General features: G+C 45.4%; 1 protein-coding gene across 1 annotated transcript in view; it reads right to left on the bottom strand.

Annotated features, from left to right (window-relative positions):
- The window catches only part of LOC115471141 (dynein heavy chain 5, axonemal-like), a 766,968-nt gene that overhangs the window by 725,699 nt on the left and 14,977 nt on the right, over positions 1-26,292 (bottom strand). Inside the window, 3 exon segments of the mRNA XM_030204834.1 lie at positions 53-155; positions 24,740-24,833; positions 24,947-25,112. Coding sequence (XP_030060694.1) covers positions 53-155; positions 24,740-24,833; positions 24,947-25,112 — 363 coding nt within the window.

Here is a 26,292-nt window from a genome sequence, read left to right as displayed (position 1 = left end):
CCCAGAACAACCTACTGTATCCTAAGAAATTTTGATTAAGAAAACAGAACACTTACAGGTGAAGCTTTCCCCAAAGGACCAAAAAACTTATCCAGTGTGTACAAATATTTCACATTGTCTTTAGCTTCATTAGCAGCATTGGTTACACTTCCATCCTAACAAGAAAGAGAAAACACATCATATAAAATCAACCAGTGCAGAGGATTTTCGCAAAAACAAGAAGTAAGTGCCATCTTATTTACCTGAGCAGAAATAGGGCTGACTGCACAAAATGTGGCAACCACATCAATGAACAGAGAAAACAGCTTAAACTACAGTTGACTCTGATTACAATTTTTAGGGCATTTCGTGTTCAATATACATGCGTGTGTGTAATTATGTCTGTATCACTATTTATTATTATTATTATTATTATTTAGATTTAGGTCACACCTTTTTCAGTAGTAGCTCAAGAAGAATTACAAACACTTAGGGGCCCTTTTACTGTTTTTAGGCTGCTTGTATCTCCTCCCAAATTAGCATAAACCAGCCAATCTCTACTGGAAGGAGTAAAAAAAACCAAAACTACAAGATAATGAGAAAGGCAATTCTTTTTTATTTTTTACCAAGAGTAATTTACAATTACAAATGCTAGTTTCTCATGGTGGGGTGCAGGAGACCCAAACATGTGGTCTAACTCTGCATCTCCCCAACGTAATGCTCTGATACAGCGGTTTATATACCTTTTGTGTTAAGCAAGGCTCTAGCACTTATCTTCCTGAGAAATCATTCTGTTTTCTGTTCTCACCATCTATCTCCACGTCACTAAATCACACATTCTTCTGTTCATCCCTAATTGCACCTTTCCCACGCCAGTTTGCACATAGGAATGTCTTATCATTACTAAGCCACGTAGGCGCCTATGCGCGCTCAACGAGTCAATTTTGAGTTACCACCTGGCTACCACATGCCCCTTGTGGTAATTTCATTTTTGACGTGCGTCCACTGTGCGCACTGGAAAATATTCTGGCACTCGGGCGGTAATTGGCATTTTACGAGTGTAAACCATTACCACCCAGTTACCGAATGAGAACTTACCACTAGGTCAATGACTGGTGGTAAGGTTTCAGACCCTAAATGGACATGCAGCAATTTTCATTTTACCGCACATCCATTTTCAGCCAAAAGTTTTAAAAAGTATTTTTTACAGGTGCGCTAAAAAATGATTCTGCGCACGCTCAAAACACACATCTACACTACCGCAGGTCATTTTTCAGCGTGCCTTTGTAAAAGGGCCCCTTAGATTGTCAGCCCACTAGGGACAGAGAAATTACCTATATATAATAAATGTAAACTGCTTTGGTTGTACCACAAAAAGACAGTATATTGAATCCATTCAGATATACTAGTCCTTTCCCTGTCCCCAGAGGGCTTACAACCTAAATTTGAACCTGAGGCAATGGAAGGTTAACCAACTTTGCCTAAGATCATAAGGAGCAGCAGCAGGATTTCAATTAGGCTTTACTGGTTTTCAGCCCAGTGCGGACAACTATGTCATAATGAACATGCTAATCCAGTCCTGGTTTTATCCTATCGCATGTATGGACATTCTAATTGTTTCATTGAGTTTCCCAATAAAATCAAAATTGCAAGTCCATATATGTAATAGAGTAAAAGAAAATCCTTCAGAAAATGGAAAAAGGATCCAACTGAAAGTAATAGGAAACAGCATAAGGAATGGCAAGTCAAATGCAAAGAGCTGATAAGGAAGGCAAAGAGAGACTTTGAAAAGAAGATTGCGTTGGAGGCAAAAATATAGAATAATAACTTTTTAAAGTATATTATAAGCAAGAAGCCAGCGAAAGAATCAATTGGACTGCTAGATGACCAAGGGATAAAAGGGGCAATCAGAGAAGACAAGGCCATAGTGGAGAGATTAAATGCATTTTTTGCTTCAATCTTCATTGAGGAAGATATGGGAGTGATACCAGTAGCAGAAATGGTATTCAATGCTGACAAGTCAGAGAAACTGAAACAAATCTCTGTAGACATGAAAGATGTAATGAAGCAATTTGACAAACTAAAGAGTAGCAAATGCTTGGACCAGATGGTATACATCCCAGACTAGTGACAGAATTGAAAAATGAACTTGCAGAGCTAGTGTTAGTAATATGTAATTTACCTTTAAAATTAAGCATGGTAGCAGAAGATTGGAGGGTGGCCAATGTAATGCTGATTTTTTAAAAGGGTTCCGGAGGTGAACCGGGAAATTATAGACCGGTGAGCCTGACATCAGTGCCAGGCAAAATGGTAGAAACTATTATAAAGAACAAAATTACAGAGCATATATATAAGCATGGATTAATGAGACAAAGCCAACATGGATTTAATGAAGGGAAATCTTGCCTCACCAATCTACTACATTTCTTCGAAGGGGTGACTAAGCACGTGGGTAAAGGTGAGCCGGTCGATACTGTGTACCCGGATTTTTAAAAGGCATTTGACAGAGTACCTCATGAAAGAATCCTGAGAAAATTAGGAAGTCATGGGAAAGGAAGCAATGTCCTATTGTGGATTAAAAACTGGTTAAAAGATAGAAAACAGAGAGTAGGATTAAATGGTCAGCATTCTCAATGGAGAAGGGTAGATAGTGGAGTTCCCCAGGGGTCTGTGCTGGGACCACTGCTTTTTAACATATTTATAAATGACCTAGAGATGGGAGTAACTAGTGAGGTAATTAAATTTGGCAACAGCACAAAGTTATTCAAAGTTGTTAAATCGCGGAAGGATTGTGAAAAATTGCAAGAGGAAGACTGGGCATCCAAATGGCACATGACTTTCTAATGTGAGCAAGTGCAAAGTGATGCATGTGGGAAAGAGGAATTCAAACCATAGTTACTTGATTCAAGGTTCCACATTAGGAGTCTCCGCCCAGGAAAAGGATCTAGGTGTCATCATTGATGATACGTTGAAACCCTCTGCTCATTGTACAGTGGCAGCTAAGAAAGCAAATAGAATGTTAGGTATTATTAGGAAAGGAATGGAAAACAAAACTGAGAATGTTATAGTGCCTTTGTATCGCTCCATGGTGTGACTGCACCTAGAATACTCTGTGCAGTTCCAGTCACCGCATCTCAAAAAAGATACAGTGGAATTAGAAAAGGTACAGAGAAGGGCGACGAAAAATATAAAGGGAATGGGACAATTTCCGTATGAAGAAAGGCTAAAGTGGCTAGGGCTTATTAAGATGGACTTCAGAAAATCCACTGCATAATCTAGGATAAGAAGCATAAAATCTGTTTTGCTGTTCTGGGATCTTGCCAGGTACTTGTGACCTTAATTGGCCACTGTTGAAAACAGTATACTTTTCAGCTTTGAGAAGAGATGGCTGAGGGGAAATATGATAGAGGTTTATAAAATACTGAGTGGAAAGGAACAGGTAGATGTGAATCACTTGTTTACTCTTTCCAAAAATACTAGGACTAGGGGGCACGCAATGAAGCTACTAAGTAGTAAATTTAAAACGAATCAGAGAAAATATTTCTTCACTCATTAAGTAATTAAACTCTGGAATTTGTTGCCAGAGAGTGTGGTAAAAGCAGTTATCTTAACAAGGTTTAGGTTTGGATAATTTCTTAAAAGAAAAGTCCATAAGCCATTATTAAGATGGACTTCAGAAAAACCACTGCATAATCTAGGATAAGAAGCATAAAATCTGTTTTGCTGTTCTGGGATCTTGCCAGGTACTTGTGACCTGAATTGGCCACTGTTGGAAACAGTATACTGGGCTCGATGGACCTTCAGTCTGTCCCAGTACGGCAATGCTTATGTTCGTATGTTCTTAAAACTGGATTAGCCTGTTCCTTCTTATATGGAGTCAGGAGGCAAACCTAAGCAACATAGTGGTTATATGGTTCATAAGTGAATTGATTGCTTTGCCTTATTCCAACCGACTCTATCAGACCTGCTCCCTCTTTCAGTGGGAGACTCCCGCTTTTGCACATTATCTTCCTCACTCCTGCCGGGAAGCCAGGATCTCCCACTGAGTGGCCTTCCCATCCAGTTTCAGCAGGAAACACTCCTTTTCCTGCTGGGCACTGGCTGCGAATCAGCTGTGCTGGGGCAGAGCAATGAATCGGGATGGGCGGAGCAATGGGTGGTGTTGTGGATAGGGTTGGGTGAAGCAATGGGGGGACAGGGTGGAGAAATAGGTGGGGCAGTATGGGCCCATGGATGGGTGGGGTGGAACTGGGGCAGAATGGGCTGGGCTGCGGCGGGTCCTTTATCTCCCACTGAGTGGGTTGGCCCAGTTGTCAGCTCTGCTCTATAGATGCAGCTTGTGAAGGCATTCCTCTCAAGGACGTAGAAAGACACAGAGAGAGAGAGAGAGACAGAGGTATGGATAAGTAGATATCTATATACAGATATATATTTCTACATACATCATAAGCACCATTTTAAAAAGAATGTACAGATGAGAATTCAGACATCCAGGAATGTTAAATTCCAGCAGTATTTTAGAAAAGGCTCTGTCAGCACAAAGCCTTTTCTAAATACCTGCAGGTGTACTTATGTGTTTGCTGGCATGTACAGTGGGAGCATCCACTTTAGAAATACACATGTGGTTAAAATAAATGGCACAACCCCAGCACAGAGAAGTGGAAATTTCACAGCTTCTATTTGTCAGTGGCACTGCTTCCATCTGTTGCTAACAACCTATATGTGTATGTGCTGCTGATTAAAAAGGAGGCCACAATTTTGTTTGGTTTCATTTGGAGGCAGAAATAAACAATGAAGGATTAAGTAGAATGACCTCCTTAATCCCTTCTGCAAAGCCCTGGCTGAAACGAACATTTCTTTTAAACATCTGTGCATGGATTTGAGCTGCTGTAAAACCCGAAAGAGAGGGTTCCCCCCATAGATATATATTCATTTTTTGATATGAGGAATAGGCATGTAGATTTTTGCCCCCCAAACCACCCCTCTACTGTGTCCTCTTGAAATCTCTGCATGGTGTGCATCTTGATGTCCATTCACTATTTCTTTTCTCTCCTCCTTTCACCATCCAGCACTGCCCCATCTCTCCGTCCTGCCCATACAACCATCTAGTATCACTCCATCTCTCCTCCTCTCCCCATCACCAGTACCACAAAAACAAAACCATCATCCTTGGATGTATTGCGCTGTCTCCCCCTATATCCTACATTGCCCCACCCTCCCTACTCTGCATTGCACCGTCTGTCCTCACCCCTCATATTCTGCATTGCCACATCTCTTCTCCACCCTATTATGCATTGCTCTCTTTCCCTACCCCCATATCCTACATTGCCCCATCTCTCTCCCCCTCCCCATGGTCTACACTGCTCCATCTCTCTGCACCCTCCAAATCCTGTATTGCCCCATCTTTTTCCTTTCCCATAGCCTGCACTGCTAAGTCTCTTCCCACCCCTCACTTCTGTATCCAGTTTTGTCTCTTCTCTTCCCTCCACCCCTGTACTCTACATTGACCCATCTCTTCCTGCCTCCCCCATACTCTGCATTGCCCCTTCTTCCTGTCCTCTCCTGCTCCTGCTGGCTCACTCATCTTAGGTGATCTGAAGCTCCTGCGTCTGCCCGCTGCTCGTCTTCACCATGCCTGTGGCAGCAACAGCAAGCAAAAGGCGTGCACAGGGACGTTCCTCTCTGCGCGCTGCCACTGGCTCTGCCAGACCCAAAAACAGGAAGTTACTTCGTTTTAATAGGCCCAGAGCACCAGAGGTTATGAATCTCAGCTTCCAGATCCCACTGCTGCCACATGTGATACTGTAAGCAAGGGTTGAGTATAGGCTACCAATTAACACAGCTGGACATGGTTGTGTTAATAAAGTAATACTTTCATTCACTAAACCTGAGCCCTGTTACTTCAGCACCAAAAGGCAAAGGGCGTCAGAACCTGGTTCACAAATATCCAAATGGAAAGGTTGGCTTACCTCAGGCAGGTCATTGTACTTGGACATACATAGTGAAGGTATAAGCTGGAGATCTTTTCTTCCACCCCTGGGCCCTCTTAACCCCACTCTGGTTCCTGTCCTTTTGGCTCCACCCTTTCCACCTCACTTCCTCTCTGGGCATGACTAGGGGTTTTAAGGTGATTCGAACTACCTGAGGGACTATTCTTAAGGGTGAGGGGCAGTGTTCTATATACCCCCTCACAGCCCCAAACAGAAGATTTAACCAGCCAGGAGCCATTCTTGGCCAGTTAAATCATATTGAATATCAACCTCTTGAAATTTTGTCACATTTTATCATGTCTACTTGCAAAGACTGCACATTGTTGAAAAATGGTGCATGTGCTATTCGACCATATACACTATTTATCAATATTGTGCACTTTTCGCCAAGAGTATACAATAATAGGTAGAAAAGTGCACTACAATAACTATAAAGTGCATTAATATAGAACATATTTCTCCAACCTATGGCCCACATTCCAGGCAGCCAAGTGCTTTTTTTCTGGTCCTCAGAAGCTTGGCAATTCTTGTTGCTTACTGTGGAATTCCTGTTTCCCCACCACGACTAAGCTCTTTGAGCCACACAGTGCCGGAAGTTCGGGTTGGTCTCACGGTTTCAAGTCTAGACCAATCCGAACTTTTGGCACCACATGGCTCAAAGTTTGGAGAGAGCTGTGTTGCAGTGATGAAGCAGGAATCCCACTATTTCTTCTGCAGCTGAAGTCATGCGAGGGGAAAGAGACTGGGTGAAGATGGGAGGGGGTACATGAGGGAGAGACAGAGACTGGATGAAGACTAGGAGTGTAAATTAGAGACAGAGTGCGAGACTAGGTGAAGGCCAGGGACCGGACAACACACCATCATATTTTGCCACTATTTGACAAAACAGGCGGCAAAATATAACGGTGCATGTTTTGGACCTCTGACTATTACAAAATATAAAAATGTGGCCCCCAATAGAAAAAGGTTGGACAAGCCAGATATAGAAGAACACTCATTTGAAGCCAGCAGGGCTGCCAAGGGGGGGGGGGGGCAAGGGGGCAAAATTCCCCGGGCCCAGGCCTCCAAGGGGGGCCCGGCGCCGGGGTCAGGCCGTCGGTGCCGCAATCCCCGGTCTCACCTGCCTGCTCTCGGCTCCGTCCACCACCAGGCCCCTGCATTAAAATCGGCAGCGCCTCAGCTCCGTTTGGAAAGGCAGCGCCCCCCTTCGGGCCCTCTGTGTGTTCCGCCCTCGCGGAAACCGGATGTTACATCGGTGAGGGAAGGCCCAAAGGGAGGCGATCTGCCTTTCCAAACAGAGCTGAGGTGCTGTTGATTTTAATGTAGGGGGCCTGGTGGCGGACGGAGCTGAGGGCAGGCAGGTGAGACCGGGGACTGCAGCGGCATCGGGGGGGGGGCAGCCTTGCCCCGGGCCCGGCTTAGTCTCTCGGCAGCCCTGGAAACCAGTGGAAGAGCATTTTGCTTGCTTCTGCATCCCAGTTTGTTGCCAATTGCTGTGTGTTTATGCTGTTGCTATGGTGATATGGCTCTCTGTTACTTTAGCTCAGTAAGTAAGCAAAAAAAGGAGATGGGGAAGAAAAGAGAACATTATATCATATGCTGAATTTGCCTATCCTATGCTGTAAGGGGTTTTATTTCTAAAGGAGGAGTATGGCAGTGAATGGTTTACAGGGGCCAGTGCAAAGCTGTTTGGTACCCTAGGCAAACATTCAGTCTTGCCCACCCCATTAACTTTTAGGCCCCTCAACCCTCCGTCATGATCACCCCAACACAACCCCTCCCAGGATAATCTGGGCAAATGGGCTCATATTCCCTGCTATTCAAATACTCCCCATTTCTTTCACTTTGTGTGGCTATTAGATACTATTGTTTTGCCTTGAATGCAGCCATACTTAGCACCCCCCAGAAGCTGCTTGCACAGGTGACTACCAATCTGTGTGCAAAATAATTTTTTTAGCTGAGACCAAAACAATTTAAAAGAGGGCTTTAATTGGTTGCTGCAGTCACTGTACAACTTCTTTGGGGGGGAAGTATACATTGAATCCAGATATCCATTAGTGCATGTTTCATTATTCTTATCATAAACATAAACGTATTATCAGGCCTTTTACAAGAAGAAGAAAATAAACAATAAGCAGGGTATAGAGGGCAAGAGGAGGAATAAAGAAAAAGTACAATTACTCTAGCATCTGTAGTAGACAGCACTAGTAGCAGTGTCACTAGAAATAGTACCCCTTCCTCCCGCCAACTAAAAGCATCATTTTTCTAGGAGGAAAAGGACAGCAAAATAGAAGTTGAAAGAGGGATGGTAGCTCAGTCTGGCAGTAGTGATAAGAACACAGTACAACAGCAGCAGCAAAGCAGGTGCAACCCTCCCTTTTATTACATACAAAATCCATGTTAGAGAAGATCTTGGAATCAGATGATGATGATCATATCCAAGAAATAGAAAAGGAACATTTTGGAGATATTTAATATATAGTAACTGAGGAGGTAATTATTACTAGCCTGACGCAGGGGCGTATCTGCGTGGGGCCACAGGGGCCTGGGCCCCCGCAGATTTCGCCCTGGCCCCCCTCCCCGCCGTCAACCCTCCCCCGCTGCTTACTTTTGCTGGCGGGGTCCGACCCGCAATCTCCATATTTCGGCTTCCTCCGTGGCCATGTGCTTCCAGGAAGTAACGCTGCAGTGCTGATTCGTTGAATCCAGTTCGGCGTCTGACGTCCCAGCACGTCAGACGCCGAACTAGATTCAACGAATCAGCGCTGCAGCGTTACTTCCTGGAAGCACATGGCCACGGAGGAAGCCGAAATATGGAGATTGCGGGTCGGACCCCGCCAGCAAAAGTAAGCAGCGGGGGAGGGTTGACGGCGGGGAGGGGGTGGAGAGAGGCGGCGGCGGCGGGGGGGGAGAGGCAGGCAAAAATGTGCCCCCCCTCTCTGGCTCTGGCCCCCCCTACCGCCGGATTCCAGATACGCCCCTGGCCTGACGACTGATTGAGAGGAGACTTCTTGTACTGATGTAGATATCACAATTTAAGTATTGTTGATGATACTGCCAGTAGACCTCTAACTTCTGATCCATTGTTCACTACCAGTGCCATAGTGGCATCAAAGGATTTCACAAATGTGATCAAACATACAGGGAGGGATTCAAGGAAAAAAGCATAAGTGTTGAGGTACTTTCATGCTCTGGAAGATCAATGCTTTGCAGAGTGTCTGCAATTCAAAAAGCATGTGAGCCACGGAAAAATAATTGGCCATCTTTCAAACACTTCCATGAAGTACCACTTAGGGAATCAACATAACATAGAAACAGAGAAAAATGAATGCAGATAAAGACCATATGGCCTATCCAGTCTGCCCATCCATGCCATCTACTCTCCCTATCACTCCCTTAGAGATCCTATGTACTTGTCCCAAGCTCTCTTGAATTCAGATACTGCTTTCATCTCCACCACTTCCACCAGGAGGCTGTTGCACAAATTCACCACCCTTTCTGTGAAGAAGCATTTCCTCAGGTTACTTGAGTCTATCCCCTTTCACCGTCATCCTATGCACCCTTGTTCCAGAGCTTCCTTTCACCTCCTGTACATTTATATCACATAGGTATTTCAAGTTTCAAGCTTATTTATATTTTGATATACCGCCTATGGGCATACTATCTAGGTGATTTACAATAAATACTAATATCAGAGTGTGGAAAGGAATTACAAATAAAACTGTTAACAGGGTTAAGAGATCATATCAGTGGTGACCTACAGCCCACTCTCCCAGAGGAGCAAAGGCGGAAGGAGGATGAATATAGTTATACTCTCAGGGACTACTGTTCAATTGTGATATGCACCACAAAATAAAAAGGTTTTCAATTCTGATTTGAATGTAGGATGGGAAGATTGTAGTCTTAAGGATGATGGCAGGGAATTCCACAAGGTGAGAGCTGTCATACTAAAGATTCAAGCTCAAATGGTCTTTAAAGGTATAATGTAGAAAGAGGGGATTGTAAACAGATTTTGTTGTGAAGACCTGAGGGGCCGGGAAGGAGTGTAAGGTGTCAGAAGACAAGAAAGATATAATGGTTGTGCGAAGTAGTAGATTTTGTGAGTAAGGACTAGAATTGTATAAGTTATCCTGTGAGCACTGGTAACAAATGTTCCTGGTGCAGAAGAGGGGTGACATAATCAAATGTACGGGAATTAGTGATTAGTTTAACTGCTAAGTTTTGCACGATTTGCAGTCATCAAATGTCAGATATACACACACTATTGAGGAGAGAATTGCAGTAGTCAAGTTTACTAATCACAAACATGTGAGTTAATATAAAGCTTCTTGAGTAAAAAGGTGTCACACAGAATGAAACATCCTAAGTTTATAAAAACAAGAGTGAACAATGTTGGATATTTATGGTCTGAAGGTTAGATGTGGTCCAAAATGACTCCTAGAACTTTAATAGTAGGTTGAAGTACAACTGTGGACCCTGAAATGCAGGTTGGAGTTATAGGTTTCAGATCACCTTTCCAAGAGAATACGACTCCTTGTGTTTTCTCAGGGTTTCATTTTAATTTATGTGATAACAGCCATCCTGCTATTTGGTCTAACTTATTATTTAATGTTGTAATACCATAAGTTGAATTGTGATCAAAAAATGCTAAGAATCCGTATGTCATCTGCATAGACATAAGGAGTCAGATCTAATGATTTAAATATATCATATTTCCCCTCTCCTGCCTTTTTTCCAAAGTATACACATTGAGATCTTTTAAGTCTGTCCCCCATACGCTTTATGACGAAGACCACTGACCATTTTAGTAGCCATACTTTAGACTGACTCCATCCTGTTTATATGTTTTGATGGTGCGGTCTCTAGAATGGTACACAATATTCTAAATGAGGTCTCACCAGAGTCTTATACAAGGGCATCAACACTCCTTTTTCCTACTGGCCATTCCTCTCCCTATGCACCCAAGCATCCTTCTAGCTTTCACCATCACCTTTTTGGCCATCTTAAAAGCATCACGTACGATCACACCCAAGTCCCACACCTCTTTTCTACACAAGTGGAGAAGTAACCTAGTGGTTAGTGCAGCAAACTTTGATCCTGAGGAACTGGGATCAATTCCCACTGCAGCTCCTTGTGACTCTGGGCAAGTCACTTAACCCTCCATTGCCCCAGGTACAAATAAGTAACATAGTAACATAGTAGATGACGGCAGAAAAAGACCTGCACGGTCCATCTAGTCTGCCCAAGATAAACTCATATGTGTATACCTTACCTTGATTTGTACCTGTCTTTTCCAGGGCACAGACCGTATAAGTCTGTCCAGCAGTATTTCCCGCCTCCCAACCACCAGTCTCGCCTCCCATCACCGGCTCTGGCACAGACCCCGTATAAATCTGCCCTCCCCTATCCTAGCCTCTCAACCACCAACCCCTCTTCCCCCCTGTAAATAATATGTAAACCACTGTGAATATAGTTACAAAATCCACAGAAAGATGATATATCAAGTCCCATTCCCTTTCAACCCCTAAACTGTACCATTCTCATGGATTTTTGCAGCCTAAATGCATGACCCTGCATTTTTAAGCATTAAATCTTAGCTGCCAAATTCCAGACCATTCCTCCAGATTCATTAAGCCCTTCCTCATGTTATCCACACCATCAGTGGTGTCTACCCTATTGCAGATTTTGGTATCATCTGCAAACCTTATCAGACAGCCCTTCAGCAATATCGTTTACAAAACTGTAAAAAGAACTGTCCGAAGAACAGAACCTTGTGGCACACCACTGGTAACATCCTTTTCCTCAGAATGAATTCTATTTACCAGTACCCTATGTCGCCTTCTACTCAACCAGATCCTAACCCAGTCAGTCACACATACATACATACATACATACATACAATATAGGTACATATAAATACATAAAAAAGTGGCTTGGAGCCAGTCAGATTGTTGTTACATACTCTCTAGGTGTGGTACTTTCACTTCACCCAAGGTAAAATCCTGGTGTGTGACACTGCCAACACACCCAGTAAAAACTGAAATAGGTAAAAAGATAATTAAAAAGATTATATCATGAAATGTCTCAAAATTGTATATACAGAGCAAGTCAGACAGAAAGTAAAAGAGAAAGAAAACTTACAAGAGCATTCAGACACAGGAGGAGTCTGCTCATTCACAAACATGCTATGCCTTGGAGGAAAAGCTGGTTTTAATCTCTGCCTGAGGTCCAGTGACCAGGTGGTCAGCTACATGAAACTTTATTAGCACCAACAACATTAATTAAGCCATCCACAGCTGTATAAAACAAGTTTATTTAAAAAAATGATATATCCAAGGAAGGCACAACTTCCCTGACATTCTCACTTGACAAATAAAATGAATAAATATTTTTTTTAAACATGATTAAAACGGCAAGCCAAAAATGGCTGCCTTTATAAAAAGACCTCATAAAACCTTCAAAAATGCTCTTTTGTTGATTAAAAAAAATACATAAATACTAAAAGGACAGACCTTTCCTGATTCACACATGTTCAAAAGTCAGCATAAAAAATTGCCAAAAAAACTACAGAACCAAGATAGCTGCCAGCAAAAGATAGTGACATAAAATCCATAAAAAATGCTCATTAAAATTTGTTTTGCATATTCTAGGAGGACAAAGCCTCCCTAACTTGCACATACAAAAAAAAGCAAAAGCAAAGCTATAATGCAGTGCCACCTTCAACAGGGATAGTGCTATGTTTAGTAACCACCGTAATAAGGGCATTCACCTTAGGCAGAGCAAACTGCTCTAAATCAGACGGCAGAAGGGGATATAATTTGGATATAGCACGAACCACCCTGAGGTTAGAATCAGAGGTCTCCCACTGAGCTGTAATAAGCACCTGCATAGCCTCATGAATATGAAAAGATACAGGAGGTCTCTTAGTACCTGACATAATAGATGGAGCAGGACTAGAGGACTAAGAAGCAGGGGAAGAAATGTTTAAAGCCTCCATAGATTTTGTGATCAACAGAGAGAACTTTGCTCTCAAAAACAGCCTAGCTACAGTAGGATCATCACCCCCCATCTGCCTCTGAAATGTCCAAGTCAGGACCATCAGCAGAACTAGGACAGTCAGAATTCACAGATTAAAAACTCCTCTGAATCCCGAGGAGGAACATTCTCCAAATCCTGTGAAATGGAAAGTTTTTGTTTCTTAGGAAGCTGCTCCTCAAAAGCAATGTGAGGGGAAGAAGGAGAGGCAGCTTGAGCTGACTTTAATAAAAAGGCCTGATTTAATAAAAGAACAAATTCAGGTGAAAACGGCAGGGCGGAGATTTCTACCCCAGCAGAACCAACATCCTGGAAAATGGTAGCAGGCGAGGAACCCTCTGGCAAAATGGCCACGAAGTCTCGCAGAGCGCAGACATTGGCGCTGAGTCCACCAAAACCACCAATGGAGCGGGGCTGGATTGAACTCCTGGAGTGACAGTACTGATGGCCAAAATAACATGTCCACAGAAGTAAAGCAAAGAATGCAGGAACCAGTAGCCAAGAGCTTACCCCTGCAGCACACAGAAGACTTAATAGGCTCAGACATAGAGAATAATAAATATACTCACAGAAAACAGCCAGTCTCATAACCTCTAAGGCACTGAAGCCCCATTATCTTCCCACAGCACAAGTGCTCTCAAAAAGAACTGCAGTGGCTGCTTTTTTTTATATATAGGCAGGAGAAAAAGAGAAAGAAAGACAGACAGACATAAAGAGGTAGAAAGTGGCAATGGGGGAGCAGGGAGGGACTTAGACCATTAGGTTTACAGCTGAGGCACAGGATATTCTCAACCCCAAACTCAACTGAACATGTGAGCAGGACATGAGGCCACACAGAAGTCACCACAGTGCACAGGAGCTGGTGTCCCGTCTGCTGGAGACAAAGAATACTGGCTTGGTTGCTAAACGCAGGAGCTTATGAGGCACAACTCATTAGAGTTCTCTATCTCCATCTGCTGGCAGATGGTCACAACCCATTTGTCTGGACTGATCCTTGGAACGTAATGGAAATCAGGCTTATCATTTAGGAGCATGTTTACTAAGATGTAGTAAGCCATTAACATGGATATTTGCACGTGCTAACCATTAGCTAACGCTAGCAGTAAAACAGCCTGTGCAGTAAAAGTCCAGCGCTAATTGCTTAGTGCAAGATGAGATGGAGCATGGGCAAGATATGGGTGGAGATCAGGCAGGGACTGGTCATTGCAGTCAGCACAAGGTAGATAGCACAACAGGTAGCATTAGTTACATCTGCACTCAAAGCACCTGAAAGTAAAGTGCTTTAGAAAACATGTCTGTGTGGAAACTGCAGGAGGAATTCTGGATATCCCCCTAACAGTTACTACAGGACCTTTGCCTTCAGATTCCCCCCCCCCCCCCAATCCACCTCCAGGACTTACCTGGAAGTAAAGCCTGGTGGTCCAGTGACAAGGAGCAGGAGTGGTTTCCCTCTGGGTTCAAAATGCTGTTGCTGACCCCTAGCAATAATCTCACAGTACTACCTCTGAATGTCAGCCTTCCATATAAGGGCAATTTGCAGGTTATGCTAATGCAGCTTAGTAAAAGGGCCCCTAAGGAGGTGGTGGGGAGGGGGGTTTCCAACCATACAGTCTGAGAAGGCATATGAATGATGTTGGAGTCTGGAGTGAAACTTAACAGAGGAGACCAAGAACTGTTTCTTTTCTAAAGTGATTTGATTCTTTTTACAACTATGTGACCTCATTCTTATGGACAATTTGTCTCATTGTTTTCATCATTATTTTATATATACTGGTTCATCACTGGAATATCCATTTATTTTAAAGCCAAGTATTGCCTCCAGTACTCTTTTTACCTGTTTCTATATAGTACCTGCAAATCTGGCCACAGACACTGATTACTGATTATTTACTTGCCTCTGGGGTAACCCTTAGTCCCATTTCATGAGGGGGCCTCTACAAACACATTGAAGCCAATATTGAGACAGCGGGGCTGTATCCAGCGACTGGCACTGAATTTCTGGGAGTTTTTGGTCACTACAACATAGCCAGTTAAGCCAATATTTCTCAGTTGACCAGCTAAATTATAGTGGCCAAAGATAGACCTGCTATTTACTGTACATAGCCGCTAAACTTAACCGGTCAGCCATTGAATATTGGCGCTAACTGGCTATGTCGCGTGACACAAACAGTGATGAAGATAGCCACTAAGTGGTAATATTCAGCTGAGATAGCCGGCTATCTTGCGCTGAATATTAGCACTTAGCCGGCTTTTGGCTATTTAAGCAGCCAGGAGCCATTCCCAGCCGGTTAATAGTTTTAAATATCAGCCAGATTATTTCTAAAAAGGTCCCATTTCATAAAATGGAACCTGAGATAAATCATGTGCATTAATTCATGTTGTGATAAGGAAATGACTGAGCATAAGGGCAGCATATAAAACAGCCCTATAAGAGACAGTTCAAGCCAAGCATAAAACCCTATATTACAGAGCAAAGCAGCTGTTCTTTCCTAGCCAAAAGCAGGTGTCAGAAGCTTTAGAGGAGGGGAGGCAAGAGGACAACATCTAGAGTAAGAAGGAAAATCCCCAATGGACTCAAAGGAATAGGAGGCAAGCTATATTCTCTTCCACAATGGGGGAGAGGAGAACAGAAATAGGACTGTATGATGGCAGAGGGCAGTACTCTCTTATTTCCCCCAGAAGCTGACACTCCAGGAGTTCAGGAAATTCATAAAGAATTCTTACCCTTTAAGTGCTGGAGGAGGGGAGCGCACCAGTAGGATCTTCGAATTTTAGGAAGTTGGGATCATTACTCTGCCTGGGGATTAACACTGCATCAATCAGGGCAAGGGAAAGGGAAGCCTATCAGTCTTATTTTCGAAAGAGAAGGACACCCATCTTTCAACACAAATCGGGAGATGGGTGTCCTTCTCCCAGGGTCGCCCACATTGGCATAATCGAAAGCCGATTTTGGGCGTCCCCAACTGCTTTCCGTCGCGGGGACAACCAAAGTTCCCAGGGGCGTGTCGGAGGCGTAGCGAAGGCGGGTCTTGGGCGTGCCTAACACATGGGCGTCCTCGACCCATAACTGAAAAAATGGGCGTCCCTGACGAGCACTTGGACGACTTTACTTGGTCTTTTTTTTCTTACGACCAAGCCACAAAAAGGTGCCCAAACTGACCAGATGACCACCAGAGGGAATCAGGGATGATCTCCCCTTACTCCCCCCAGTGGTCACTAAACCCCCTCCCACCCTCAAGAAAAGCTTTTAAAAATACTTTTTGCCAACCTCTATGCCAGCCTCAAATGTCATACCCAGCTCCATGACAGCAGTATGCAGGTCCCTGGAGCAGTTTTAGTGGGTGCAGTGCACTTCAGGCAGGTGGACGCAGGCCCATCCCCCTCCCACCTGTTACACTTGTGGTGGTAAATGTGAGCCCTTCAAAACCCACCAGAAACCTACTGTACCCACATCTAGGTGCCCCTCTTCACCCATAAGGGCTATGGTAGTGGTGTACACTTGTGGGGAGTGGGTTTTGGGGGTGGTTGGGGGGCTCAGCACCTAAGGTAAGGGAGCTATGCACCTGGGAGCAATTTCTGAAGTCCACTGCAGTGCCCCCTAGGGTGCCCAGTTGGTGTCCTGGCATGTCAGGGGGACCAGTGCACTACGAATGCTGGCTCCTCCCACAACCAAATGGCTTGGATTTGGTCGTTTCTGAGATGGGCGTCCTCGGTTTCCATTATAGCCGAAAATCAGAAACAACCATCTCTAAGGACGACCTAAATTTCAAGATTTGGTCATCCCTGACCGTACTATCGAAACAAAAGATGGACACCCATCTTGTTTCGATAAAGGGTATGATACATACCTGTAGCAGTTGTTCTCCGAGGACAGCAGGCTGATTGTTCTCACGACTGGGTGACGTCCGCGGCAGCCCCCACCAACCGGAAAGAAGCTTCGCGGGACGGTTGGCACGCAGGGCACGCCCACCGCGCATGCGCGGCCGTCTTCCCGCCCGTGCGCGACCGCTCCCGCCAGTTGAATGACTAGCAAAAGATGAAACACACAACTCCAAAGGGGAGGAGGGAGGGTAGGTGAGAACAATCAGCCTGCTGTCCTCGGAGAACAACTGCTACAGGTACAGTGGGGGAAATAAGTATTTGATCCCTTGCTGATTTTGTAAGTTTGCCCACTGACAAAGACATGAGCAGCCCATAATTGAAGGGTAGGTTATTGGTAACAGTGAGAGATAGCACATCACAAATTAAATCCGGAAAATCACATTGTGGAAAGTATATGAATTTATTTGCATTCTGCAGAGGGAAATAAGTATTTAATCCCTCTGGCAAACAAGACCTAATACTTGGTGGCAAAACCCTTGTTGGCAAGCACAGCGGTCAGACGTCTTCTGTAGTTGATGATGAGGTTTGCACACATGTCAGGAGGAATTTTGGTCCACTCCTCTTTGCAGATCATCTCTAAATCATTAAGAGTTCTGGGCTGTCGCTTGGCAACTCGCAGCTTCAGCTCCCTCCATAAGTTTTCAATGGGATTAAGGTCTGGTGACTGGCTAGGCCACTCCATGACCCTAATGTGCTTCTTCCTGAGCCACTCCTTTGTTGCCTTGGCTGTATGTTTTGGGTCATTGTCGTGCTGGAAGACCCAGCCACGACCCATTTTTAAGGCCCTGGCGGAGGGAAGGAGGTTGTCACTCAGAATTGTACGGTACATGGCCCCATCCATTCTCCCATTGATGCGGTGAAGTAGTCCTGTGCCCTTAGCAGAGAAACACCCCCAAAACATAACATTTCCACCTCCATGCTTGACAGTGGGGTCGGTGTTCTTTGGGTCATAGGCAGCATTTCTCTTCCTCCAAACACGGCGAGTTGAGTTCATGCCAAAGAGCTCAATTTTTGTCTCATCTGACCACAGCACCTTCTCCCAATCACTCTCGGCATCATCCAGGTGTTCACTGGCAAACTTCAGACGGGCCGTCACATGTGCCTTCCGGAGCAGGGGGACCTTGCGGGCACTGCAGGATTGCAATCCGTTATGTCGTAATGTGTTACCAATGGTTTTCGTGGTGACAGTGGTCCCAGCTGCCTTGAGATCATTGACAAGTTCCCCCCTTGTAGTTGTAGGCTGATTTCTAACCTTACTCATGATCAAGGATACCCCACGAGGTGAGATTTTGCGTGGAGCCCCAGATCTTTGTCGATTGACAGTCATTTTGTACTTCTTCCATTTTCTTACTATGGCACCAACAGTTGTCTCCTTCTCGCCCAGCGTCTTACTGATGGTTTTGTAGCCCATTCCAGCCTTGTGCAGGTGTATGATCTTGTCCCTGACATCCTTAGACAGCTCCTTGCTCTTGGCCATTTTGTAGAGGTTAGAGTCTGACTGATTCACTGAGTCTGTGGACAGGTGTCTTTCATACAGGTGACCATTGCCGACAGCTGTCTGTCATGCAGGTAACGAGTTGATTTGGAGCATCTACCTGGTCTGTAGGGGCCAGATCTCTTACTGGTTGGTGGGGGATCAAATACTTATTTCCCTCTGCAGAATGCAAATAAATTCATATACTTTCCACAATGTGATTTTCCGGATTTAATTTGTGATGTGCTATCTCTCACTGTTACCAATAACCTACCCTTCAATTATGGGCTGCTCATGTCTTTGTCAGTGGGCAAACTTACAAAATCAGCAAGGGATCAAATACTTATTTCCCCCACTGTATGTATCATACCCTTTCTCCGAGGACAAGCAGGCTGCTTGTTCTCACGACTGGGGTATCCCTAGCTCTCAGGCTCACTCAAAACAAGAACCCAGGTCAATGGAACCTCGCAACGGCGAGGAAACAACAGAAATTGACCTACGAAGAACAACTAACTGAGAGTGCAGCCTGACCAGAATAAATTCGGGTCCTGGAGGGTGGAGTTGGATTTACACCCCAAACAGATTCTGCAGCACCGACTGCCCGAACCGACTGTCGCGTCGGGTATCCTGCTGGAGGCAGTAATGTGATGTGAATGTGTGGACAGATGACCACGTCGCAGCCTTGCAAATCTCTTCAATAGTGGCTGACTTCAAGTGGGCCACTGACGCTGCCATGGCTCTAACACTATGAGCCGTGACATGACCCTCAAGAGTCAGCCCAGCCTGGGCGTAAGTGAAGGAAATGCAATCTGCTAGCCAATTAGAAATGGTGCGTTTCCCGACAGCGACCCCTAGCCTGTTAGGGTCGAAAGAAATAAACAATTGGGCGGACTGTCTGGTGGGCTGTGTCCGCTCCAAGTAGAAGGCCAATGCTCTCTTGCAGTCCAATGTGTGCAACTGACGTTCAGCAGGGCGGGTATGCGGCCTGGGGAAGAATGTTGGCAAGACAATTGACTGGTTAAGATGCAACTCCGACACCACCTTCGGCAGGAACTTTGGGTGGGTGCGGAGCACTACTCTGTTGTGATGAAATTTGGTATATGGAGCATGAGCTACTAGGGCTTGAAGCTCACTGACCCTACGAGCTGAAGTAACTGCCACCAAGAAAATGACCTTCCAGGTCAAGTACTTCAGATGGCAGGTATTCAGTGGCTCAAAAGGAGGTTTCATCAGCTGGGTGAGGACGACGTTGAGATCCCATGACACAGTAGGAGGCTTGGTAGGGGGCTTTGACAAAAGCAAGCCTCTCATGAATCGAACGACTAAAGGCTCTCCAGAGATGGCTTTACCTTCCACACGATAATGGTAAGCACTAATCGCACTAAGGTGATTCCTTACTGAGTTGGTCTTGAGGCCAGACTCTGATAAGTGCAGAAGGTATTCAAGCAGGTTCTGTGCAGGGCAAGAACGAGGTTCTAGGGCTTTGCTCTCACACCACACGACAAACCTCCTCCACTTGAAAAAGTAACTCTTTTTAGTGGAATCCTTCCTAGAGGCAAGTAAGACCCGGGAGACACCCTCAGACAGACCCAACGCAGTGAAGTCTACGCCCTCAACATCCAGGCCGTGAGAGCCAGAGACTGAAGGTTGGGGTGCAGTAACGCTCCGTCGTTCTGCGAAATGAGAGTCGGAAAACACTCCAATCTCCACGGTTCTTCTGAGGACAACTCCAGAAGAAGAGGGAACCAGATCTGACGGGGCCAAAAGGGCGCTATCAGAATCATGGTGCCGCGGTCTTGCTTGAGCTTCAGTAAGGTCTTCCCCACCAAAGGTATGGGAGGATAAGCATACAGGAGGTCGGTCCCCCAATGGAGGAGAAAGGCATCCGACGCTAGCCTGCCGTGTGCCTGAAGTCTGGAACAGAACAGAGGCAGCTTGTGGTTGGTCTGAGAGGCGAAAAGGTCCACCGAGGGGGTGCCCCACGCTCGGAAGATCTTGCGTACCACTCTGGCATGGAGCGACCACTCGTGCGGTTGCATGACTCTGCTCAGCCTGTCGGCCAGACTGTTGTTTACGCCTGCCAGGTACGTGGCTTGGAGGAGCATGCCGAACCGACACGCCCAACGCCACATCCCGACGGCCTCCTGGCACAGGGGGCAAGATCCGGTGCCCCCCTGCTTGTTGACGTAATACATTGCAACCTGATTGTCTGTCCGAATTTGGATAATTTGGTAGGACAGCCGATCTCTGAAAGCCTTCAGTGCGTTCCAGATCGCTCGGAGCTCCAGGAGGTTGATCTGTAGATCCTTTTCCTGGAGGGACCACAGACCCTGGGTGTGAAGCCCATCGACATGAGCTCCCCACCCCAGGCGAGATGCATCCGTCGTCAGCACTTTCCCGGGCTGCGGAATTTGGAATGGACGTCCCAGGGTCAAATTGGTCCGGATGGTCCACCAGAGCAGTGAAGTGCGGCAACTGGTGGAGAGGCGGATGACATCTTCTAGATTCCCGGTGGCTTGGAACCACTGGGAAGCTAGGGTCCATTGAGCAGATCTCATGTGAAGACGAGCCATGGGAGTCACATGAACTGTGGAGGCCATATGACCCAGAAGTCTCAACATCTGCCGAGCTGTGATCTGCTGGGACGCTCTGGTCTGCGAAGCCAGGGCCAAGAGGTTGGTGGCCCTCGCTTCGGGAAGGTAGGCCTGAGCCGTCTGGGAATTCAGCAGCGCTCCTATGAATTCCAGAGACTGAGTTGGCTGGAGATGGGACTTTGGGTAATTTATCACAAACCCCAGCAGCTCCAGAAGTTGAATAGTGCACTGCATGGACCGGAGGGCTCCTGCCTCCGAGGTGTTCTTGACCAGCCAATCGTCGAGATATGGGAACACGTGCACTCCCAGCTTGCGTAGGTAGGCCGCTACCACCACGAGGCACTTGGTAAACACTCGTGGGGCAGAGGCTAGCCCAAAGGGCAGCACACAATACTGAAAATGCCGTGCGCCCAGGCGGAATCTGAGATACTGTCTGTGAGCTGGCAGTATCGGTATGTGAGTATATGCGTCCTTTAAATCCAGGGAACATAGCCAGTCGTTTTTCTGAATCATTGGCAGAAGGGTGCCCAAGGAAAGCATCCTGAACTTTTCTTTGACCAGGAATTTGTTCAGGCCTCTCAGGTCTAGGATGGGACGCATCCCCCCTGTTTTCTTTTCCACAAGGAAGTACCTGGAATAGAATCCCTGCCCTTCCTGCCCGGGTGGTACGGGCTCGACCGCATTGGCGCTGAGAAGGGCGGAGAGTTCCTCTGCAAGTACCTGCTTGTGATGGGAGCTGAAAGACTGAGCTCCCGGAGGACAATTTGGAGGCAGGGAGGCCAAATTCAGGGCGTATCCGCACCGCACTATTTGGAGAACCCACCGGTCGGAGGTTATGAGAGGCCACCTTTGGTGAAAAAATTTTAACCTCCCTCCGACCGGCAGATCGTCCGGTACGGACACTTGTAGGGCGGCTATGTTCCCGTGGATCCAGTCAAAAGCCCGTCCCCGGCTTTTGCTGTGGAGGCGCAGGGGGCTGCTTAGGCGCACGCTGTTGACGAGAACGAGCGAGCTGGGGCTGTCCCTGTGCCTGACGAGGCCTTCGGGCCGGCTGGTTGTACCTACGCTTCGCAAAAGAATAGGGTGCAGCCTGCCGGGCCCGGGAAAAACGTCCACCTGTAGAGGTGGATGCTGAAGGCGCCCGGTGGGAGAGCTTGCCCACGCGGCCTCTCACCTCTACCCTCACCGGAGGACCGGCGGGCCGACGGGACCTGTTCTCCTGGGGTCGCTGCCATCGGTGCCGAAGTCTCGGGCATCGATACCGGTACCGAAGGGCCGGGCGTCGATACCGATGCCTTCGAGGTCGACGTCGAGGGGCCGGCGCAAGTTCCAAAAAGACGGTCCCGCAGAACTTGCCTCGCAACCTGAGTCCGTTTCCGGAGACCGAGACACAAAGAACACGACTTGAGATTGTGCTCCGGCCCGAGGCACTGGAGGCACCAAGCGTGGGTGTCGGTCTGCGAGATCGGCCGGCCGCAGCGACCACACTTTTTAAATCCACTCGGGACCTTCGAGGACATCGACGGAAAAATCGCGTCGGCGAAGTCAAAGTCGTCAATGGTGGCTAAAAACACACCACGAAAAACAAACGACCGAGCGGCCACTAGGCCGCAATGTGACGTCCCCGCTGGAAGCGAGGGAAAAAAGGGAGCGCGTGTCCCACACGCGCAGGGTTTCTTTTTTTTTTTTTTTTAAAAGGAAACCGGGCGGTAACTAAAACCGAAAACAAATTAGAAAAAGCACGATCAGCGTAAACGCGATCGAACGATCCGGCGGCTGAACAGAGAGAGCGCAAAACACGACTCTCTCCAGGCGCGGAAAAAAAGGAACTGGCGGGAGCGGTCGCGCACGGGCGGGAAGACGGCCGCGCATGCGCGGTGGGCGTGCCCTGCGTGCCGACCGTCCCGCGAAGCTTCTTTCCGGTTGGTGGGGGCTGCCGCGGACGTCACCCAGTCGTGAGAACAAGCAGCCTGCTTGTCCTCGGAGAATACGGGTTACCCTGCCCCTGTCTGAGGACGTCCTGCGATTATGCCCCTCCACGTTTCCCAAGATGCAGTATAACTTCCTTCCAGGGGACAGTTAGGAGGGAAGTGGGTGGGGTTCTCCTCAATGGAGAAAGCTATGAAGGAACTTGTCACTAAAGACTTTGACAGTCTCAGATTCTGTCACAGTTCAAGAAAGGGAGCAAAGTGAACCAACTGGAACAATAACAAAGTTCTGAGCAAGTGAAGACATGAAACCAGCTAAATGTTTTGTTGTTTTAGTTCAGTGTAAAACAGCCATAGGGTGGAGGGCAGTAATGTTTGTTTGATTATTTTGGCTGTCCTGGGGAAGGAGGGGCTATTTAAGGCTGGGTTGCAACTGTTGGAATGCTAATTACTCTTTTACATATTGAAGGAACATTTGATTTAACGACTGTACACTGCTAGTGAATCAAACTGGGAATATTTTTAAACTATGATGGCGCATATACCTTAATAAGAAATGAGAACTATAAAAACAGTTTTGTAAGGAGCAACCAGTATAGGAAGCCACTGGACCTAATTTGCATATGAAGTCTGAATTACCTAAAGTTGCCTCTTTCTGTCTCTATACAGAAGAAAGACATACTGGGACCTCAAGAACTGATCTTTTAATAGTAAGCCCTTGTGTTTATGCTATACCTGCTAATTAGAAGCTTAATTTGCATTTCAACCTGAGTTTTTTTGTTTAATTCAGTCAACATTCAACAATGCCCTGTCTTCATATTACATTCAACAATACCCTGTCTTCATATTGGTTTCACAGAGCTAAGCCACACATTGGACACCCGACTTTCACACATTCCAAACTTGCATCTGCAGGTAATATTGTTGAGGTCAAACCCGGGCACCCCTTGCTTTAAGAATTGTTATCCCTGATGCAGGCAGAAACTTGGTGTGTTGGGTTCTTCAGTGCCACTAAGGGAGTCTTCTACATAGGTGCGCTGGCGTTTTTAGCGTGCATTAAAAACAGGCGCACACTAAACGATAAAGAAGCCCATAGGAATACATGTGCCTGTGAATTGTTTAAGCAAAGATATATATAGTAATCCCCGCACCACGTAATCAGTAGTGTTCACATCAAGGTAATTCATAGGAATACAATGGCATCTTTAAGGTTTAGCATTATTTTTAATGCGCGCTAAAAACACACACCAACATAAAAGACCCCTTAAACTTTTTTACATCTGCCATACTGGTGTTCATTTGTAGTCCATTATGTCTGGCCACCATGGTATCTCCTGATCAGGTAGTACTTGTTCATCTTATGGACTGATCTGTTGCCTCTCCAGTGCTTCCCATTCTGGGCTCCAGGACAGCGTCCCCAGCTACTATTGTTTAAAAGAGAACTGAGAACCGAGAGAGAGAAGACTTAAATCTCCAATCTACAAATTGCTCTTATGAAAAGTAAATATCATAGCTGCTGTACTAAGACTAGCAGCTCTCAAATCTACAGTTCAATTCATAGGTATAATTCTGTGCAATAGTAAATTTGAAGATCAGGTTTACCATGGTAATATACCCCAATTTATATTCAGAAATGGACCTTTTGCTTTTTTGTAAAAGTAAAAATAAAAACATATTTCAATATTTGGACACCATTAAAATGCATAACAAAGTAACAAATTGTATTTTGAATACCACAGAAATTTAGGAAGAAAATTAACAAATAAACAGTAGAGATCACAAAAACATATGTATTTTTTCCATTCACTCTCTAAATTAGTTTAAAACATATATCTGCAAAGAATATTTTCTTGTTACCAGCTCTTTCCAATGCTTTAATAGTCTGGATTTTGCTGCTTTCAGAATGCTCAGTACTTTCTTGACCTTGGCGCTCTTGATCTCATCTAAAAGACTTTAAAGAGAGGGTGAAAAGTGTCAGAATTCCCTCAGCATTCCTGTCGTTTAAAACTAGGTAAATGATAACTGACATTAAAAATGAATATTTCATTCAGTATGTGCATGAACCTGTTAAACAGTGACATCCTGGACTTCCAGTGCTCTAGCTCTGCAGAAGGACCAATGTCATCCGCTTCTTTTCTCATCTGCTCACTTTCTGCTAGTACTTGTTCAATCTGTTTTATCCAAGTCATTAACACTCTCTCGAGTTTCTCAATGACTTCACTGTTACTACCTGCAAAAATGAGAGAGGCTAGTAAGCACTTTACAGACTAAGACATGAGCTTTTGAGGACAGGTGCGTGCAACTCAAGCCAAAACAAAGCCCATTAAAACAACGTTTTAAAATCAAATGAAAAGAAAAGAGGTTATCTTGGCTCCTCCCTCTATTCAGGGATGCTCACATGGCAAATCTTGTTCACAAAAAAATGGAACTGTAGTACTTGGCTTCAGACTCAGAAGCCTCAGCGTGGACCCTTCACTCAAATAAACTTTATTTTTAAAAACAAAATCAAATATCACTGCACTTGAGGACACTTGCACTGCATGTATATTTGTGACCCTCTTAGGAAAAATATGACTAAAGTCACCAGAAACAAAAATGAGATTTTAATGAATTCTATTATAGCATACAATTTATAATACAACAGTCTAAATCCCACCCATTTATGAAACTTTTTTTAAGGTTATAGAAGTTAAAACACGTAACGTTTGCAGCTGCTTATGCACCCATGACACAAAAATCATCTATTCTTAACATTTTAGATCTGCTACTTTAGTCATACTTTCTCAGACAGTCACATTTAAAGCTCTTAGGCCCCTATTTACTTGAAGTGTATTAAGGTTTTACAGTTACCATTGGTTAACAGTTATACTGGTTAACGATTGGTTAATGGTCATATTTAAAGCATGGTAACTATAAAACTCCTGTATTTACTGATGGGGGCACAGCCAGGGGCAAGTGGCACCAGGAACTGACCTCCCCACCCCTCCCACCCTGTATTCTCCTCCCTTCTTGTCCTTTACCATTAATCCCTCCCTCTCAAAATAAATCACTGAAAGAAAGGACACATGTATGAAGAAGAAGTGAAATTTATTATGGTTGCATCATTACAAATTATCTTAGCCACTTTTTAATGCATACATAATGAAAATAACTAACATTTTCACATTTGCAATTCCCTATGAAAACCTACCTTGACCTTGCCGGTCGGTTAGCCATACAGACACACATCTATTTACCCATTACATTACTTCACACATTTTCTGACTTGCTATACATGTGGACTATGAAAGTTCTAGTACGTTCCAATCATCCACTCCACTTTTGGGTTTGCCGTAGAAGCACCTTCCCCAGCAGACAATCTTTGCAAGTCTTTTATCTGCTGACAAGCCCCATTCCGTTAAAGTCTGGAG

The sequence above is a fragment of the Microcaecilia unicolor genome, chromosome 1, assembly GCF_901765095.1.
Source record: "Microcaecilia unicolor chromosome 1, aMicUni1.1, whole genome shotgun sequence".
NCBI lineage: Eukaryota > Metazoa > Chordata > Amphibia > Gymnophiona > Siphonopidae > Microcaecilia > Microcaecilia unicolor.
Note: the sequence above shows the minus strand (reverse complement) of the source record. Positions and strands in the feature narration are given on the sequence as shown.